Source organism: Triplophysa rosa, linkage group LG10 (assembly GCF_024868665.1).
Source record: "Triplophysa rosa linkage group LG10, Trosa_1v2, whole genome shotgun sequence".
Taxonomy (NCBI): domain Eukaryota; kingdom Metazoa; phylum Chordata; class Actinopteri; order Cypriniformes; family Nemacheilidae; genus Triplophysa; species Triplophysa rosa.
The window spans coordinates 24,991,884-25,012,512 of NC_079899.1; the positions used below are offsets into that span (position 1 = coordinate 24,991,884).

The 20,629-nt window shown below is 38.0% G+C and overlaps 3 protein-coding genes across 3 annotated transcripts; 1 reads left to right on the forward strand and 2 right to left on the reverse strand.

The window, feature by feature from the left end:
• Window positions 1-622: 622 nt before the first annotated feature.
• Window positions 623-6,158, reverse strand: si:ch73-340m8.2 (tyrosine-protein kinase SRK2). Its single transcript, XM_057344179.1, has 9 exons — window positions 5,771-6,158; window positions 3,604-3,725; window positions 3,359-3,525; window positions 3,125-3,284; window positions 2,471-2,623; window positions 2,310-2,365; window positions 2,068-2,218; window positions 1,859-1,990; window positions 623-1,772 (listed from the first exon to the last, which is right to left on the reverse strand). Exons 1-9 carry the CDS (start codon window positions 6,079-6,081, stop codon window positions 1,585-1,587), a joined length of 1,440 nt encoding a protein of 479 aa, XP_057200162.1. The 5' UTR covers window positions 6,082-6,158; the 3' UTR covers window positions 623-1,584.
• Window positions 6,159-6,270: 112 nt separating this feature from the next.
• On the reverse strand, window positions 6,271-13,823 carry gckr (glucokinase (hexokinase 4) regulator). The gene is made up of 19 exons (XM_057343109.1): window positions 13,812-13,823; window positions 13,537-13,674; window positions 13,373-13,477; window positions 13,213-13,281; window positions 12,859-12,932; window positions 12,711-12,777; window positions 12,161-12,214; window positions 11,887-11,981; window positions 11,651-11,756; window positions 10,437-10,555; window positions 10,253-10,351; window positions 10,022-10,119; window positions 9,802-9,878; window positions 9,343-9,439; window positions 9,137-9,269; window positions 8,931-9,024; window positions 8,676-8,819; window positions 7,664-7,798; window positions 6,271-6,547 (listed from the first exon to the last, which is right to left on the reverse strand). The coding sequence occupies exons 1-19, from the start codon at window positions 13,821-13,823 to the stop codon at window positions 6,407-6,409; spliced, it is 1,857 nt and encodes a 618-aa protein (XP_057199092.1). The 3' UTR covers window positions 6,271-6,406.
• Window positions 13,824-15,607: 1,784 nt separating this feature from the next.
• On the forward strand, window positions 15,608-20,564 carry fndc4b (fibronectin type III domain containing 4b). The gene is made up of 6 exons (XM_057344203.1): window positions 15,608-16,160; window positions 17,292-17,407; window positions 17,575-17,779; window positions 18,811-18,903; window positions 19,331-19,467; window positions 19,754-20,564. The coding sequence occupies exons 1-6, from the start codon at window positions 16,088-16,090 to the stop codon at window positions 19,793-19,795; spliced, it is 666 nt and encodes a 221-aa protein (XP_057200186.1). The 5' UTR covers window positions 15,608-16,087; the 3' UTR covers window positions 19,796-20,564.
• The last annotated feature ends 65 nt before the right edge of the window (window positions 20,565-20,629 follow it).

Here is a 20,629-nt window from a genome sequence, read left to right on the forward strand (position 1 = left end):
TTTGAACTGTTTATCCCGAGGACAAAAGTGTGGAGTTTTATTGAACATAACTAATGTGCATTCATGCGTTACTGTGACGATAAGCTCGGTTCTCACATAGCCCAGAGCTTCCTTAAAATATCCCATTAAACCGGTTGAGTTATTATAACTATCTACTGTTTCCATTCAAATGTTTACCTTAAAATTGCTACGCAAGAATCTCTATAAATTGGTGCCCTACCTTTAGCGCTCCATTCAGTATTTTGAGGATTGTCAATTTTGCCATCTCAAACCTTGTGGGTCAAGAATAATGACCTTAGAAACACCCTGGAAACTACCCAGAATAATAACTTTTGTACATTTGCTTTTATACTTTTTTAAATGGAACTCATGACTCATAGTTGAACATACTAGGTTTTGTCATTCGCTGTCGGTCTGTGAATTGATCTGCAAATAAATACACTTAGGCGTAAAAAACAGCAACAGAGTCGAGCAGGCCGAACAGTCCTTGCGTCATCGTAATCTTCTTGCTTTCGCAGTAGGAGTATCTTTAGCCGGTTAAGAGGATTGAGGTCACCCTGCATCAGTAGCATCACTTTAATCTAGTGTGACTATTAGTTAATGCTATGAATATGTATGTTCAACAACAGTGTATACTTTAAACATAACATTTAATCTAGATTAGCATCGACGACACAATGTCTTTCTCTTCATTCTTGGTGTACTGCCCCGTTGTGTTTGAAAGCACACCTGCAGGTGTCAAACATTCATCAACAAGTTCCTGTCAGAATCAGAATATGTTCAAGTATTTGTTCTTGGTGACATGACTGAGGAATATTTAACGCTGGTCAAACATTGTTGTAATGTACAAAAGTCGCTTGAAATAAAAATGCCACATTTACATTTTAAAGAATACAATACAAGGATTTTTTTAGAGCGTAAAAAGACTTTTACATTAGTTAATAGATTGCACATGATAAAACATTACATGTATCACATTGTGACCACCGAACGTTCAGATGAAGGTTCGGGGCAGAAGATCATACAAGTTTAGCAGCGTTGCTCACAGGTTACATCAGTCAGAAATGGAATACATCATGTTTTCCAGAGAATATAGAAACTGTGCTTTATGAATTTCATCTTAATATAATCCCTGAAATTTTTTTCACGGTTTATAATACTATAATGCTTCTTCAAGAGATGAATGTCTCAGTCTAAACAGAGTAAAATTTTACGAAACCTAGTACGTTTTTTGTTAGATTCATCACAAACATTGTCATCATTTATTCACCTTCATGTGGTTGAAAACTTGTATGTGACACTTTCTTCAGTGTAACACAAAAGAAGATGTTTTGAGAAATGTCTCGGGGGGGGGGGATGGGGGGGGCTTGTGGTCATGCAATGGAATTCAATGCAGTTGAATGTTGTTTGGTTTTCAACATTCTTCAAAATACCTTCTTTTGTGTTCTACAGGTTTGTAATGATGTGAGGGTGAATAAATGATGAAAGAATTTGATAATTTTTGGACGGACTTTCCTTTTATTTACTGTAAGTGGATGCACATTGGTTAGATATAAGATATATTTTAAAGTGTCTCATTAATGTTCACTCGAGTTGTAAAACGTGGATGAGAGCCACGAGTTTCTCCTGTAGCTCTGTAAACGTGGGTCTCTCCGTAGGATTTGTCCTCCAGCATTGCAGCATAATGTCATAAAGTGCTTCAGGACAGCCGGCCGGTCGCGCCATCCTCTTTCCTCTCTGAATGCCTTGGATACACGTCAGTTTGTCCTGACCTGAGTTTGCACAACACAGCAGCTTGTTGTTAAAGTGAATCCTCCACCCAGAATCATCATCACGTTAAAGTTTAGGTTGTGCTTACCAGGGTATGGCTCATCTCCATACGTGACGATTTCAGTAAGCAGGATCCCGAAAGACCAGACGTCACTCTTGCTTGTGTAGTTCTCGTCCTCGAATATCTCTGGAGCCATCCATTTCACAGGGACGCGGTCATCTGTTGGTCAAGAAGAGTTGTTATATTTCTTTTTTTTCTTTTTTTATTTGTGTTTAAGGCAAGGTCAAATATCTCACCCGATGAGAGTCTGCGGTTTCCTGTGAGAACAAATTGGGCGAGGCCAAAATCGGCTATTTTGCAGGACTGCATGTTGGTCAGCAGAATGTTGTCGGCTCTTAGATCTCGGTGAACTATTTTATCTTCGAGGTAAATCATTCCTTCTGTGATCTGCGGTATTTAAGAAAAGGAGAAAGCTGGTATACCAATGTACATTTCACATTGTATTTGCTTTTCTAAAATCTTGTAAGAAATCAATGACCTGGATAGCGAAGTCCATCATGAGAGATAACTCTATATCTTGTTTCTCTCTGTGTTCTGAGGAAAGACAGAAACGTGTCATTGTGTTTCAAACTGTGTTTTTTTGCTATCACTTTAACAGAATGCTCAAATGTTATTTACAGTTGGCGGTGCTCGTCTTACCCATGAGAAAATTCTTTAAGCTGCTGTTGTTCATGAGTTCTGTGACGATACAGAAGGGCTTAACGGTCGTACAGATGGCGTAAAGCTGCAGCAAACGCTCGTGTCGCAGGTTCATCATGATTTCAATCTCTGTTCTGATATTTGGACTGACCTCTAGAAAAGTGGTACAGAAAATATGACCGGATCACAAAAGATTTCGCAGTATATCATGAACAGAGTTGAACTTCGTCGTGGGCATCTTTTATAAACAAGCTTTATTTTGCTCTCATTACTTTTAAAAGTAGCCTACTATTTGAGAAAATAAAATATAATATTAAACTATAAGTTTGTGTACTGTTACACTTAAAGACTCTACTTTTATGAACGAAAAGGTTTGTGTCAACTCAAGTAATACTGAGATTGTATAGTACACTTGCAAGTACACTGATTTTGTATACTTGCTACATGAAGTATACTTATAGTTCTTTTTATTATGTATACTTCAAGTATAGTACATAATAAAGTAGAAAGTAGTCTCCAAATTTCATTCAGTGTTTAAAAAACCCATTCTTATTTCGTACCCTGTCCATGAAAAATATGTGCAAATATTTCTGAAAGAGCAATGTTGAAGTTGAATTTTCTTCTACTGTATCGTATGAGTTTACACAGTATTACCCTTGAATTCCTTGATGGCCACATCCGTTGTCCCGTTCCATTTGCCCTGCCACACATCTGCAAATTCTCCGCTGCCTAGCTTCTTTATTTTGGTCAGTGATTTTTTGTCGATCTCTCGATCTAATTGAAAAGAAAGCGTGGGGGGAGTGGGCTGATCCAGCTAGAAGAGAAAACATATACACTGTGTATGTTCGCTGGAAAAACGTGAGCTGTTATACGGATCGATATACCGACCTTCACGCAGGGTTGGTTGAGCTTCACACAGAGTCCGTTCTGGCTTTTAGAATAAAATTCGATCAACTCGGGCAAGGTCTTGAAAGTCGTGTGTTGAATGAGGAAAAAGTCCTTGTTGTGTTCTCCCTGCTTGATCTTGTAATGTCGTGCATGGGGGCTGTTCTTCACTTTTAAATGAAATGCAGGGTCAGATGTTATACATGTTATATAGAGTTATTTTGGCTGTTGTTGTATGAATTATGTACCTGACAGGTAATAGTGATCGTTCTCTTCTGACTTCCACACGAGGAACGTGCCTTCATTGTTCTGTGGTCTCATCAAACATCTCTTAGCCTGAATGCGCCTCTTAACGTCCTCAAAATACCATCTGCAAATCAATTGATTTTTTTAGGTTTTTTAACATCGTATTTTGGATTGCACTGTTAAAAACTGTCTGCTGCCTTAAAGTCGGCATGAAATGGAAGTAGTGGTGGTCTTTTTTCCATATCGTGATGTATACCCGAGTGAAACGACTTCTGAAATGAGAAAAAAATGTAAGGCGGGACTTGATTTCCTCCACCGACAACTGATTGGATGGTTAAAGGGGTCATATGAAATGGCTGAAACGAATATTATGGTTTGTTTTAGATGTAATGCAATTTGTATACACGGTTTAAGGTTCAAAAACGCTGTATTTTCCACATACCGTACATGTTTGTATCTCTTTGCTCCGCCTCTCTGAAACGCGCAGTTTTTAACAAAGCTCATGGCTATGAAAAGCGAGGTGTGCTATGATTTCGTGTGAGGGAAATGTAACGCCTCTTACCATATTTGGAACATCAGGTTCCTCTTCAATTGTACTGACAGGTACGCCCACCTTACTTGCGTATACATTTGGGCGGTCTTAGTCAAATCAAACCACCAACTGACGTAGATTTGTGGGGGTGTGGATACACGAGGCGTTTCAGGCAGGTCTGGATGAGCATTCGCTTTTACATAGAATACATCTGTTGTTCCGACACTTTCATTTATGCAATTTTACGTGTCTAATACACGCATGGGCAACTTATAACACACCAAAGACACAGAAAAACACGTGTTCGTGCCATATGACCCCTTTAAACGATGAAAGATTTGAACGCCAGGTTGTGATCTGTCAGTCACTGCAGCCCCTCCCTCGCGCCATTCCTCGTGACCAGAAGTGAATAGAGGTCGTTTCCAGAGGGGGATGAGGTTAACGTTTTTGATTAAAGATTACAAGCGTGAATGAAATTTAAAAAAATAACGATGTGCACGGATAAATACTTCACCGCTGTGTAAAACAAGTAGAATGATCATTTTTTATTTCATGCCGACTTTAAATTTTTAAGTACAATGAAATTGCCTTTACAGCTAATTCAGTGTAAGTTTTCAATTTATTTTTATATTGTTATAACTTTTACTGTATATGATTAAAGAAGTTGAAATTGCGTCAAGCTGATTTCATTGCACTTAAAAAAAAGGGAAGAAATAAATTATAGCTCAATGAATGGATGAATCTAATGGTGAAAAATAACCGTGGTTTTACTTAGTATAGTAAAATCATGGTAAACACACTGCAAAAGTTTTTGCGTTAAAGTTTCAAGTAGGCTACAAATTGGCTTTACAGGTCATTTCAAATTCAATCAAAAATCAAGTGCTGAGATGTTATAACTTATAAAAAATAAATTGAATTTAAGTGAACTTATTTTCATGAGTTAAAGCAAGCAAACATTGAATGTTACAGTTATCATAGTTTTAACATGGTATTTGTAATAACACTGGTTGATTTCTGCAAGAGACCCTAACATGTATTTATTGTCAGGGTTATAAAAATGTTAATGATCTTTATATATCTTCCTTTCGATTTTGGGGTTGAAATATAACCAGGGGGCTTCCCAGAAAGGGATTAATTTAAATCCTAGACTAAAATAAACGTTAGAGCTGTCCAAACTGAAAGCAACTTGCACTGACGCATCTTAAAATACATGAGTGCTATTGTTTTGTCTCAAAATGCACACAAGTAATGTTTGTTTGTATAATGCACGTTTTGTAAAAAAACTACTTAAATATCCTAATTTAACTAAGGCCTAGTCCTGGTAAAATAATCCCTGGAAACCGGCCCCGGGATATTATTTATTTTTTGTCAGATTCCATCAGCAGATGTATCGGTATGAATCGGATCATCATCAGGAAAACCCAGACCCCGTTCCTTAAACAGTTTTCCGAAAAACACAGTGTAAATTCTTCAGAATGTCAGTGGCACTGTGGCAACCCGAGCAAAACTCTTGTGACTTGTCAAACCAGAAAGTCAGGTGCATTCCAGTTTCGGTAATTCACGGCATGAGTTAGCTCCATTAGCCTGTGCATCAAGCAAATAAATGTTACTCGATTAAAACAAATTCAAGGACTTACGGCTGGGCCTCCAAGCTATCCACAGGTTTGACAAAATTTATGGGCACATAGCCCTCTTCCTGAATGATGCCTTTACCCTTTGCTGTGCGTCTCCTCACGTAAAGCCAGTACTCGTTCTCTCCCATAATTTCTAGAATATCACCTTTCTTCAGTTCTAGATCCAGTGTTGTGCGAGAGGCGTAGTTGTAGATTGAGGTGCATGTTTTACGTTTGATGGTCGGCTTCTCATTCTTAATTTGGCAGCAACACGGACAGCAATCCAGGCAGCAATCCGGGCAGCGGGGCTTACAGGTGCTCACAGAGTTCCCCATGTTTACCCTACATATCCTCTGTGTCTACAAAGCTAAAAGGATGGTACAGCGCTGTAACTCGCTCACGGCACTGCAAAACTCACAGCTGCTCGACCGGTTTCTAAAAATGACTGTCAATAGGTCAAGGAAGTCCTCGATAAAAGAAAAATGACTGGAACTCCCCGGGTGTAAATCAAGCTGTGTTTATTTAACCTCTGTCAAAAGCTCATAGCGTGCAAAGCTTTTTTATCGCCCACACCAATAATGAGTTGCACAGAATTGAGTTTTAAGACAATTACAGCATTGTGTTTTAAAACCATGACTTCGTTGTGGCAATGAAAACGGGTTATTTCATGTCTGCAGTGTTCACAGGGGAGAGGACGCAGGACGTCACAGCGTCCCGAATCACAGCGTGAGAATCTAAATGATGCTTCGCTTCAGTGAGACTGCAGCCTCGGTGTATCATCACCAGAGCGGCCGGGACCACCTGCCAGCAAAGACACATGCAGATTCGATCATGGGTGGCCGTATAAACAACAACAGGGTACCAACAAATTATATTGAGTTTGTAATGTTCAGTTTAATTACAGGATGCTTAGAGCTAATCCTTAAAGGAACAGTTCACCCAATAATGACAATTAGGTCTACAATAGTAGGAAATATATTTTTTTGGTTCTGTTGAACACAAAAGAAGATATTTTGAAGAATGTGGGACAGCAAACAGTTCTGGGGCACTTTTGACTACCGTTGTCATTTTTCCTACTATATGTGTGCTGTCAGTGGTGGCCAAGAACTGTTATAATCATTCTTCCGAATATCTTTCTCTGTGTTCAGCAGAACAAAGAATTTTTTACAGGTTTGGAACAACTGTAGGGTGAGTAAATGATAACAGAATTTTCCTTTTTGGGTGTCTGTCCCCTTAAGAAAATGGTTTTATTAAAAAAAGCCAACATGCAGTATATAATTAATCTGTGGAAACCCCATATTAACTGAAATAAATGTTATAATACAACTGTCATGATCCTGTCCCTCCTGTCCAGAGTTTTCTAGTTTGGTGGACAGGATCATGACAGTACCATGTCTTGTGTGGAGACGCGTGGCTGTATGTTTTGACAATACGCCAGGTGTCTCCTTGTGTCGTGCTGTGGCCCCGCCTCCTTGTTTCCCCTTCATTATCCCGCTTAGTGTTCATTCCCTTCACCTGCCCCGTGTCATCTTCCCTTTGGTGTTAATTCTTCCCACCTTGCCCTTGTCATCTACCCTCGTTAGTGTTCCCCTATATCTTGTCCCAGTTTCCCTCTGTCCAGTGCCGGCTTATACTGTTGTACCTTCGTCTTGCCATGGCGTATTCATCCAGTGAGGTTTCCCTGTCGTCCTAGTTTCCCTAACATAGTCTTGCCTACCGTTTTGGAATATTATTTATTATTGGACTTCCCTCCCCTGAGGGAAGTGTTTGTGTTTGGTTTCGTTTTGAGTGTTTGCATTAGGAGTGCATTAAAACAGAATTTGTGTTTTTAATCCACATTGAATAATTGTTGCGTTATGTTTTTTAATGCTCATGGGTGACTCTACAGATGTTCAGAAGAAGGTAATGAATTCTCACTCGATCCCGTCTGTTGGCCAGCTCGGTGTGTGTCCTGACGTCTGCTGAGGTCATCTCCTCACTCACGTCATCTGTGCTGTAGATCGCTCTCAGCAGAGCACTTTCACACTCGGGTTTGGAGCGGCCTGTGAAGCGCTGGAAATGAGACAGTCAAATATAGTACATCATAGAAAAAAACAACTTAAACAATACACAGGGGTCATATAAGATTTGTATATCAATTACAAACCACACAATGGTACAATGTAAAAAATGTATCTCTTACTTTGTAGTTTGGTCTTGTTGTCCAGTACAAATCGAAAAATTCTTGAATCAGGATACATTTATTTACTTAAGAAGCTACTCTTTATCGATTGACGGTTGGCTCGTTTAACTAGAAGTTATATTTAGCGTTGCATTCCTCGCATTCATCGTTACGGCAGTGGCGCATCTTGTTAATATTAATATCCTTGATATTGTGTCTTGTTTTATGTACAACTGAGTTTATGCCTAAAACGAGAAAAATACCTGCCAACGGGATAAGAAAAATTCCCTTGAATTAAGTCCTGAATAAAGAACCTAATGCAAGACCCATTAGAAGATATTTTTCTGCTTTTAACTAATATGCTTCATTTTTATATTTTATCAGAAAACAAGCCATAATATCTTAAGTCATTTTGCCTCTCAAGCAAATGGGTGTTGATTTTTTGGATATATGTACTGGAAAACAAAAACGCTGAGTAAGAAATTCAAGGAATGTATTTTTGCAGTGTAGGATGATGTGGGTGTTTGACAGGATGTTGCTAAAGTGTTACTGTAAGATGCTGCATTGTGCTGTACGGTTGCTAAGTTGTTGCTAGGGTGTGCCGTTTAAAACAAGCACCACTAATAAAACAATTGATCATATAAAATGTCTTTGCTGGTTCTTTGGTTTAACAAATAATTCTCATCTTTTAAGATTTAAAATTCAAGTTTAAGATAAAAAAGTAGTTAAACTTCTTTGTTTCTTTAAAATATTCGTGATGTCTGGTACCTGTAAAATGTTGACGGCTCTTCTGTACAGTTTACTGTTCGTCACTCGGAGGTCTATCATGAAATTCATGTAGACTTTTCCCTTCAGTACATGAGCTCCAGTGCTGAGTGCATTCAGACAGCATTTGGTTGAAAGCTCCCATTTCTGCTTCTATGGAATAAAAACATAACGCTAATATTCCTGTCACGCAGCTCATATATTTCAGTATTACCGTGCAGTTATGTAAACTATACACAATGCAAACAAATGGCTTACCATCACTGCGATCTCATCATCTGAGGAAAAAGACCATGTCATCTTCAGGACCGTCTCAAACACGTCGCACATTCTTTTCTGAAACATGTGCATTCTGTAGATAGTTTATAGACCTATACATTTGTTTTCCTCTGTTTCAAATATGATCTGATTACGTAAACAACATTATTTGAGAGTTTAAGGTAATGCCGTTAAGGAGTTTTTGCCTTCGGGCTAGACGTGCTCTTCTCGTTTTACTCACAGGAATGTGAAGCGTCTCAAGGTCATGAGCGACAGCATGCAGATTCGACGTCTTTCGCTTCACCTGATTGGCCAGCGCTGTCATCTCATGAAGGTCATCTTCAAAGACAAATATTCCTGTTTATCTGTCTTGTGAAATGTGTTTAAATTCAAGCAGTTTGTATTGATTTACCTTTCACTGTAAACAAGAATACGATCATGTCATTTTGATTTAGGACGGGTAAGACGGTGTCCACAAAATCCTGGTGACCAATAACAAACTCTGGCCCCTGGAGAGAGAGAAATGTTGAAATGTATCGCATCTAAATCGAGGTGGATGCCCTATTGAATATGATGTGGACGAAAACAAGGTTTTGAAAGACAGAGGTGCAGGCGGTTCGGTAGAATGTGTTGTTGTTTACTCTGATGTCAGACATTTGGCTGATGAAAACAAAACAGAATTTATATGACGCTGTTCTCAGGTATTCTCAGTCTCAAATGTTTTTAATAAAACGGCTAAAAATATAAAACTATACAATTATATAATTTGGTCTCGATGAGAAATGTTCATGACCTTTGTGTTCACATCAAATAAATTCGATTCAAAAGATCTACTGATTTAATTTTGTTAAAGCATTGACCTTGAGCTCACCATAGATGACAGATCTCCCTCTTTATTTGTCATTTCTTTGAAACCATTGTTGATAAAACCCCTGACGTCACCAAAATCTGAATGAATTAAATAACAACATGTAAGTCTCGCACATTTATCAGCGCATTTAAGCCTTGTACACATAAATAAATCAAACCATTTTATGAAGAAATGTTGCTTAATATAAAACAAAAATGGTGAATGAGACGGTGAACAGCACCTGCTCCAAATGTTGGCATACATTCACTGGCATCAATCATGCCAATAATGCCAAGAGTTCGCCAGCCAAGATAATACACATGTCCATTCTTCCCAAGACTATAAAAACATTTACATCACAAAATCTTTTAGTGACTCCGTATGCTGCTCTTGTTTCTGATGAAACCTAAAATGAAAAATACATTTTTCTCTTTTGAAAATGTGCAGCTGAGATTCTGAATGACTTTTGCACCTCTCTCCAGCTTTCTGAACAAGAGCCGTGAGTTCATCAGCGTGTGAGTAGGTGTTTTCATAAATCCTCTCGCTCGCTGTGATCCAGGAGGACAGGCATCTGAATGACAGGTGTAATTATATTAAATTACTCTCAGTGGAAAAGTGTGAAAATGATGTGGAAGTAGAGACGGTGAACGTCTTACTCTGGTGATATTGTCTTTTCTCTGAAGATGGCTTCGTGTCCAGCCAGAAGAACAGCTTCCAGAATTATTTTGGTAGCGCTGCCTCCTTTCATCCTGGAAGATCCACTGATGGCTTCGGGCTGTGAGGAGAGACACGCCGCGTCAGATGCCGTGGCTGAAATCGAATCTCCTTGTGACACTCAAGGTAAATCAGTAAATAAACTAGAAATGTGAACACAGCGCTTCTAAAAATAAAGGTTCCCTGCATGGTTCCATAAAGACCTTTAACGTCCAGTGAAGCTCTCTAATGCACAAAAGTTTCTTTGTAGTGGAAAGAAAGAAAACTTTTGACTAAAACTGTAAAGAACTCTTTTATTTTTGAGAGTGCTGCTTGGCAAAAATGGCACTTTAATGGGTTGTTCTGGGTGGTTGATATGGGCATTGCTGTGTGCTTTAAGCTGGTTGTTTGTGCACTTCTAGGTGTAACCAAGATCTTCAGGTGGCTGCCAGGTGTTGCTTTGGTATTTCAAGTATTTGTGTAATGTTTTGGTGCTCCTAAGCATTTGCTAAGGTATTTTGCTGAGGTGTTCCTGTGCTGTTGCTAAGGTGTTCTGGATGTTGTTGGTTAGGCATTATTGTGCGGTTGCTATGCTCTTCTACGTGTTTTGCTAGGATGTTGCTATGGTGTTGCTAAGGTTTTCTAGATGATGCTGATTAGGTATGCATTTGCTATGGTGTTCTAAGTGTTTAGTTAGGATGTTGCTACGGTGTTCTAGATGCTGCTGATTGTGTGGTTGCTATGCTGTTTTAAGTGTTTAGGGTGTTGCTTTGGTGTTGCTAAGGTGTTCTAGATGTTGCTGATTAGGTATGACTGTGCATTTGCAATGGTTTTCTAAGTGTTTTGTTAGGGTGTTGCTATAGTGCTAAAGTGTTCTAGATGTTGTTGATTAAGTATTATTGTGTGGTTCCTATGCTGTTCTACTGTAAGTGTTTTGCTAGGGTGTTACCACGGTGTTGCTAAGGTGTTCTGTATGTTGCTGATTAGGTATAACTGTGTGGTTGCTATGGTGTTCTAAGTGTTCGGGATGTTGTTGATTACTGTGCGGTTGGTGTTCTCGATGTGTTACTAAAATCATGCTAAGGTGTTCTGAGTTATAAGCATGTTGCTAGGCAGTTACTTGTTATATGGGTTTTGAAAATCTGTGTTTTGTTACTATAGATACAATTGTTCTTACCCCCACTATAGGATTTATAATGAAGGCTTTGCCTTGTTCCTGTTCTGTGGCCATCCTCTCTGCAACCTCTTTAAAATGAAATGAACAGTCCTGCATTGGCTCATTCCTGTCAACAGAAGAATTCCCATCAGTATTAGATTTTTACTGATGAAAGCTCAATGGAAATGGAAATTCTAAGCATTTGTAACAGAGAGAGAGAGAGAGAGACAGAGAGAGAGAGGGGCATCTACTGCTACCTCGCCATATGTACAGGATTAAATCCCAGAAGCACTGGGGTAAAAACGTCTAAATGCTTCAGACAAAGATCCAGTTGCCCAGCAACAAACGGTGCCTGTGACAGAACAACATCACAGGTTACTTGCAGGTGGCTTTAATAAAAAAATGTTTTGAGAAATGTTGGCAGGTTTGGCTCAAGCGACAGGGGATATTTTAAATAATATTTCAATAAATGAGTTTATTTTGATTGAATTGATGACTATATTGATAGAAAAGGAATAGTTTCATCCATACCGACATGCCACAGGATATTCCCATAAACAGAACACGCTTCTTTCCTGCGCAAACCTGTTTTTAGTAAGTAAAAAACAATAGAAAATACATATTAGCTTTAAATCATTTGGACATTTATGTATAGACAGACATAGTATTTTAAACATATTAAAGGGATAGTTCATGTCATTAAGAATCTGTACATGACTCTTTCATCTGTGGAACACAAAAGAACATATTTTGTGAAATGTTGCAGTTGTTTTGTGTCAATGGAATGACAACGGAAGTCAACCAACATATCTTTTTTTGTGTTCTGCTGAAGTCATACAGGTTAGAAACGAATACATGATGAGAGAATGTTCTTTTTCTTTCTCTTTATGTATAAAACTCAGAAGACCTTAGTCGGCCCATAGCAACCACCCAGAGCACTCAATTTTAATGTGAGGGACATCTGGACAGTCAAGCACACCAGTCAGCTCTTAATGTCTCTCTATAGGATGGTAAAACTACTGATTGACAGATTGACTACTGTACTATGGTAAAGCTGCTGTGTTGTTTGTCTTTCATTCACCTCATCCAGCATGCGAGCTCCCAGCAGCGGTCTGTCCTCTGGAGCCTCCTGTGATGTGAGCAGGGCCCTTTAAAAACAGACCGTTGTGATACTGCAGAGTCATGCGGAGTCTGATCTCAGACATCAGACAGACAGACGGGTTACTCACCTGTCACCTCCCGCTATGATGTAGGAATAGATCTGTGTGTGCTGCTGGTCAGTCAACATCTGATTAAAGGACGTCTGATGTATGAAACATATGAACGTGAGAAAGAGGTCAGATCAGTGGTTGAGACTACAACTAATTTTTTCAAATGCTTTTAATTTCAAGTTAATGTAATATTTCCCATCTTGATTCCCAAAGAAAACAAATCCAGAAGAAAACGTATAGCCTTGATGCACTGTAAGGTTTTTACCGAATGCATAAATGTAAGTTTTTTTAATGTGTTTTCAGACATTATTAGAGAACAACAGGTTGAAACTTTGGAAAGAAAAATCAATCATTCTTTCTTAAACTCATTACCGCCAATAGAAATGCAATGCGACCTGACGTTCCGCAGCCACTTAATACAATCAAACTCTCGTCTGGCTCCTGCAGAAACAAATCAGGTTAAATTAAAATAAAGAGAAGTAAAGAGAAAGAGGTACTGATCAAAACAGGCGTTTAGTTACATGTGACTGACCCTCAGCATCATTTCAACCTTCTTGGCAACATCCACCATAGTGTGGATGATGGGTGAACTGTATATTCCCTTGTCAAAAAACACACAAGTCAGCATTTGCAAACCCTTATGAGTGCGACCGTAACGAAAACATACAGATTCTGTATAAACTCTGTAAGACAGACCTGATCGTCATTCTTAAAGATCTCAGCATCACATGTTTTCAGGATTTGCAGCATGTGTTTGGCGTCTGCTCTGTCGATATCTCTGCTGATGGGATTGCATTTCTCTGTGACCGGCAGAGAGAGCTCGTAAAACGGCCGCTACGACAGACAGAAACACAAGCACTTAAGATGAACCGCATCAGTCTCGAGCTCATTTAATTACGAGGAAAGAAGGTTTGTTGCTCTATTATCAGCTGAAGCACTTCTGATATGAAAACACGGCTAAATTCACTTACAGTGCGATCCATATTTATCACCACAGCGTTAGGACTCGTGTTTCTGAATCTGATCTTGTGACAGCAGACAGAGAGCAATAAACAAAGCACTGAGCATTACAAAGTTCAACAAGTGAACTTTGATCCATCAGCTGTAAAATATTTTCTGCTCTAAAATGTGCACGACCACAGCCTTTCGTGTTGTTTGAGATGTCTTGGATTGTAATAGTTTATTTTGTTATTGTTTGATTAGTTTGTGTTTTTTTTAACTCTTGACAGTAGAATTCTGGTATTTATTGCATTTGTCATGGGTGTAGTGCTTTGTTACAACATTTGTGACCCTGGACAACAAAACCAGTCTTGTGGGTCAATTTTTTCGAAATTGAGATTTTTACATACTCTGAAAGCTGAATAAATAAACTTTCTATAGATATATGAGTTGTTAGAATAGGACAATATCTGGCTGAGATACAACCGTTTAAAACTCAGGAATCTGAGAGCGCAAAAAATCAAAATATTGAGAAAATTGCCTTTGAAGTTGTTAATCAGGGGCACTGTGGCAGACCATACACTCACAAAAATAAAGTTTTTATATATTAAAGGTAGGAAATTTACAAAATATCTTCAAGAAACATGATCTTTACTTAATATCCTAATGATTTTTGGCATAAAAGAAAAATCAATAATTTTGACCCACACAAAGTATTTTTGTCTTTTACTAAAAATGTTCCCGTGCTACTTAAGACTGGTTTTGTGATCCAGGGTCACATTTAAAACGTGCGTTATAAATGAACTATTCAATATTTGTTTATAGCCTGTATTCACTTCTTTTCTATTTTCACATTTCAGTTCTGTCTGAAATTCTGGAGCATTATTCCTAGCAGTAGGCCTATATGAAGTCAAGACCTTTATAGGCTACATCTGATCTATTCTGTTCTTTTATCACTCAGTTCTGTTTTATTATTGTATATTAACTAACCATGTTTTATCTGAAATTCTTGATATCAACGTAATCTGAATATTGCAGTAGATTATGTCAAATCAAGAATTAGATTTTCTGTAACACTTTACATTAGGGTACCCTTTATGAAGCATTTATAAATGTGTTCATTAATGATTAACACGTAATGTACAAGTGCATTATAAAGCAGTTATAACCGCATGAATAAGAAGGGGGATTCTAACAAAATACCTGCCAAATAGTGAGGAGGTATAAGAAAAACAACATAACACCCTACAGTGTCCAGTCTGACAGCCTATATTGCAAACAACATCAAGATAATGATGAATCTGCTTTCGGGTCAAATAAATAATGAATAAATACATTTATTAAGCATTTATAACATGTGAGTTAAAAATGGCTCACTATTTGGCAGGTATTTCGTTAGAATCCCTCTTGTTATTTATGCAGTTATAACTGCTTCATAATGCATTTGTAAATGACTTATTAATCATTAATGAACACAATAATAAATGCTTTATAAAGGGTAACGTAATGTAAATGTTACCAGATTTTCTATTCTATGCATAGTTCTGATTTATATTATATTCTATTTTACTCCACTCACACTAGTTTCCCCAGCAGTTCTGTTCCATCCACCTTTCTATTCTTGTTTGTTTTCTTCTTTTATTTTCTATATCTGTAATCAATGCTCACGTTTGGATCACATCCATCACCACTAACAGCTGGGGATTGTGTTTTTGGATTTACTGCATTCATCCGGACAGCTCTGTGCGTCATGCGGCTATAGATGAATGAATCAGTCACTAACTGGCCACCTGTAGGTCATGTGATTTATTGGTATTCTTCAAACGTCGTACACGAGCGAATAAAGTGAGAAAGGCAACATGAGCTCGAGCTCGGGCTGTGACGGACGCCATGCGCTCGCCTCCGGGTGCGCGCAATTGCGCGTTACATTAGATGCGCAAAGTTCGAGCGGCTGATGACACGGAGGATCGGGAGGTCCACTGCGGTGTCGTTAAAGGGGATCAGAAGTGTTATTTCTGTAACAGCCACATCATTTAATCGGCATAGGAGGAAAACGCATCGGACTCGTTCGCGGCGGATGATGCGCATTCGGATGGCAACAGATCGACAACACCAGACTGGAAAGATGCTGATGATAGTGGCTTAGATTTTGTTGTTCATCGCAATGTGTCGGATATTATAGTCAGTGTTTGAGTGACACTATGGGAGCGTAAAATGGTTTATTTATAGTCATGTAATGGTTGAAGGAATTTAGTTCAGGCTACTTTTCCTTGGATATTGATGTCACTGGATTCATTTTTAAGGAGATATGAATCATCTATTCACTTTTGTGAGCCATATTCTGTCTCTGATCGGATGTCACATCTGCTTTGCAGGGGCAAGTAAGAAAACTTATTTTGCTTCTGTTAATAATGAAAAAAACGAAATGATGAAGAATTAAAACAGGCTAATCTCACTACATGTGTAAATTGATGTGTTGGTCACCATGACTACAGCTTAAAATCAGAATCAGAAAGAGCTTTATTGCCAAGTATGTTTGCACATACAAGGAATTTGTTTTGGTGACAGGAGCATCCAGAACACAGAACACAGAAAAGCATCAAAGTGCTGTTCAGTGTTTTAAGTGTTTGCCCTCCTCAGGTCGAACTAAGAAGGGCATTAAGGAAATTGCCTTGTGCTCTTTTGGTCACTGACTTTGATTTAATGGGCTAATAGGCCGTGCTGAGAGAATAAGGTATTGTAGATCATGTCATGACATTTAAAAAGCACTTTTTAAGAAAGACTAGAGCATTATGTCTTGTCTATGACAGAAAGGTCTGTAACCACTGTCTCTGTGAATGATTTTTATTATCGAAAACATGTTATTGCTTTTGTTACGTAATGCATATTACAGTCAATTATGAAAATCTACACTTTTTGCAGATCCCTCAATTCACTTGAAGTTCTCCGGTATACTGCCAAGCCTGTAATCACAGTTCACAGTGAGAGATCTCTTGGAGATATTCTGAGTTGGCAGAGGGAAATGCCGTGTACATGAATTCCTAATTGGAAAATTTGACCAAAAACCAATAACATGCAATCATTTCTAATAATGTGGATTTTCAAAATGTATTAATGGCTTGAATTTCTTGATATAAGTAAGTGTACAATTTTTTATAATGTACTGTAATGTTTCCTTTCCTAAACTTATTTTGGTGTGAGTTTGGGGACAAATCTGTTTGTTTGACCAAAGACAGATGAGGGAAGTGTTTTATAAGTTTATTATTGGATGCCTTTAGAGGCAATACATCCCTATACACTATACCGCAAAATCGTCTGTAAATATTTCACAAACCTGATCAATTTAGCGGGAAACAGATTGCCAATTGTGTTGTATACATATTCATTGGTAAACTTAACTTAGAGATTCTTTCTTGAGTATTGCAGAGTTTTCATTTCTTGTTGTATACATATAAGTAAATCGGTGGAGGTGCTCTTATGAATAATTCATACTGGTAATTTGTATTTCACAGACCGCCCAGCAGCACCTGTCAATGTTTCTGTTACACACCTGCGGGCGGATTCTGCTACCGTGTCCTGGAATATTCCGGAGGGGGAGATCGTAATCGGCTTTGCCATCTCACAGCAGGTCGAACAATGTTATTACAATGAGATCCAGCCCTGAGGGAATTATACATATTTGTTGAAGTCTGACATTGAATATCTGCAATAACTCCTGATGTGTGTGCGTGCGTGCGTGCGTGCGTGTGCGTGTGTGTGTGTGTGTGCGTGTGCGTGTGTGTGTGTGTGTCTCAGCGCCAGGACGGGTTAGTGCAGCGTTTCATTCGTGAGGTGAACACCACCAGTCACGCTTGTGTTCTGTGGGACCTTAAAGAAGACACAGATTATATTATCCAGGTCCAGTCCGTTGGGCTGTATGGAGAGAGTCTGGCCAGCAAAAAGGTTCACTTCAGAACGCTCAAAAAGTCTGAGCATTTACAATCCGCCATGATGAATCAAGGTATTGAACGTTTCAATGACGAACACCATCATCTATTTATCTGAATGCAAAAAACATATTTCCTATGTTCGTCTTGTAAAAGATCACCAGTTTAAAACTTCTTATGTTGACATATCAAGTTTGAATACAATATTACATAAATTAACGTTTATACATTTAGCAGGCACTTTTATCCAAGTGAAATGTCTAGATATTATATATGTTTGGGGAATGTTTCTGTAGGAGGTATTAAAGCATGCTGTAGCATAGTATTTATACAGTTTACTATAGGTAAGACCACTTTAGTATACTAGACAGTAGTAGGTGGACAGTAGTGAAGTAAGTACATTTTTTCTAGTATCTGTACTTTATCAGTGAGGGTTTTTACTCTGGAAAAATTGTACTTAACTAAAGTAATAAGCGTAATATTATACTATTTGATACTTGTTCATGTTATAAATCTAGTCCTTTATTACTTTTCCTCAAGTATTTTTAAGTACTAGATTTTTAATGAGTATTAAAGGTTAAAATAAAACGTAAGTAATGTATTTACGCATGTAACGTAGTGGAGTAAAAAGTATGATGTCATGCTGTATTGAATGCAATATTGTAAATTTTCACAGTAAAACACTGATAAAGTACAGATAAATGCACTTGAGGTCACTACTGTCCACTTCTGATACTGTAATTACTACAATTTACCACCTAATAGTAAATACTATACAGTAGTTTACTACAGTAATTTGTCATGTGAGTATTTTTGTCAAAACCCATGATCTGTTACTGATACATACTATATAAATAAACACGTATCTAAATACATACTATATAAATATAATAATGTTCAATATTTGGATCAAAAAAATTCATATTTGCTAAAAACGTATGTTTTTGGAGCACACAAGAAAGATACAGATACTGCAGGTGTCCTCAAAATATCAGACATGGTCTAAGAGCCAAAAAATCTTTCAGAAGTTCATGGTGTCTTTATAATAAATTCACCATCGATGATCTTGCTTGTCCGAACCACAATGTGTTGTTATATTATTCAGCAGATGACCCTGAGGTGGAGGGTTTAGACATCTCCAGACATCTTCAGACTGGAGAGATCTTAATTATCATGACTGTGCTGCTAATGTGGGCAGGTAAAGAAAAATCTTTAATTGCAAAGTGTTGATTTTCATATATCTTTGGACAACACACATAATCGTGATGAACAGCTAAGTTCCAGGTTCAATAAACATGCATCTCGATCCATAGCTCTTGTGGCACATGGTCGATTCCCACAGAAAATAATTTGGATTCGCGCCTCATTCAAGGCCTCGGCGTTATTCAGCACTAGAGCTTGACTTGTGTTGAACCCGTAACAATCCTTTGAACCTCACTAATCTGCATCTCATTGAGAAAGCTTTTTTCTTTTCGCATTTTCTAACATGTAATACACAATTCAAAGTTTTCTTTGACAGACAACTTTTTATTTCAGACTCAGTTGTGATGTGCAGGTGGAGGATGATGTTTAGTTTTATTGAAGGAAATCTAATCTGTGTCTCTGAAATGTCTGTGGCGATGCAGCCGTGATCGCTCTCTTCTGCAAGCAGTACGATATCATCAAAGACAACGACTCCAACAATCACAGTAAAGAGAAAAGCAAACCGCTGTCCGTCCACAGCACTCCTGAATATCATAACGGAGGCCTGCTGGGTAGCAAGGTAAGACCTTTACAACTGGCCAACATCGTGATGTGCATTTCATTTAGTGAGTGGCATACCATTGTCTAAAATCAAAAATGTTATTTTGCATTTTCAATGCAATTTTCAACAAGAGATGTCAAAGCTGAAAACAGTACTGATATTTTTTAGTCATAAGGGAGAGCTATGATGTTCACATAAATCTATATGATTTCAGAAGTCTCGTAGAAAAGACATGTTTTTTTTACTGTTGCAGTACAGTCATAAGGAAATGTATTACCTGAGTATTTTTTTTACCTTTTTGTAGTTTCAGAGGACATCATCTTCTGTCAGCATCATCAAGGTTTAACAGGTATCACAGAATCCGGGCTGTCAACAGACCTGTCAGCAGATATTAACTCATGTGTTTATACTTAAGACAAGCGTCAAATGCAATAGTAACATGAACTTCTCATTTCTCAAGTCAGAAAATGTAAAGTAGTATACGGGTATTGGGTAGTTTACTCCATTAAGAGTTGTTTTCTGGACACTGAACAAATAGTTTCCTCAGCTACAGAGAACCGTCAATAGCAAGCAGAGCTACGGGTGCTATGAACATGAGTGTTGAAACATTGACAGTCGGAGTAAAGATGTGTCTCTTTGTGGTTTTGTACCATGTAAGATAATGATAAATGATCATGGTCATTGCATTACATTTCGTAAATACTTACAAAATGCACAATTAGCATAAGAAGTGTTTTAAGTAGATTAACACTGTGTTACTAAATGTCACTTATTCTTTTAGAGTGGATTGCACAGTGGGGTGGTTCCCATTTGAACCAGTAGGATATTGTGTGTGACAGTCTGCCAAACCAGTCAAGTTTCCGTTTTGAGCTTGTAAATTAGGATGGTATTAATATGTCTACACACTGGTATTGTAATGTGCACATAGATAATAATACTTGATTTATTGTTCTAAAATATTTTTTCTGAGTGATTCAGTTGTTTAAAGAGGCTACACATAGTGGTAGTTTTGAGCAATAGTTTATGAATGTCCTTTAAACACTGTTTTATTGCACAGCAGTTTTATTAATATTCTCATTCCTGTTTTCCAATAAATGTCAAATGTAAACACTTGAGCTTGTGCCTGTTGGTTCTGTGTTAAAACACGTGCAGCCAGTGATGTATTTGTTTGGGAAACTCC

Excerpts from the sequence above, each read along its gene's own strand:
- fndc4b (XM_057344203.1), top strand. The coding sequence starts at position 16,088 with ATGAATCATCTATTCACTTTTGTGAGCCATATTCTGTCTCTGATCGGA. Across the intron at positions 17,408-17,574 it reads GCTTTGCCATCTCACAGCAG|CGCCAGGACGGGTTAGTGCA; the intron begins GTCGAACAATGT and ends TGTGTGTCTCAG. Across the intron at positions 18,904-19,330 it reads TGTGCTGCTAATGTGGGCAG|CCGTGATCGCTCTCTTCTGC; the intron begins GTAAAGAAAAAT and ends GTGGCGATGCAG.
- gckr (XM_057343109.1), bottom strand. Across the intron at positions 12,933-13,212 it reads GCATTGCATTTCTATTGGCG|ACGTCCTTTAATCAGATGTT; the intron begins GTAATGAGTTTA and ends TTCATACATCAG. Across the intron at positions 9,879-10,021 it reads TATGCCAACATTTGGAGCAG|ATTTTGGTGACGTCAGGGGT; the intron begins GTGCTGTTCACC and ends TAATTCATTCAG.
- si:ch73-340m8.2 (XM_057344179.1), bottom strand. The coding sequence starts at position 6,081 with ATGGGGAACTCTGTGAGCACCTGTAAGCCCCGCTGCCCGGATTGCTGC. Across the intron at positions 2,366-2,470 it reads CTTAAAGAATTTTCTCATGG|AACACAGAGAGAAACAAGAT; the intron begins GTAAGACGAGCA and ends GTCTTTCCTCAG. Across the intron at positions 1,991-2,067 it reads AAACCGCAGACTCTCATCGG|ATGACCGCGTCCCTGTGAAA; the intron begins GTGAGATATTTG and ends CTTGACCAACAG.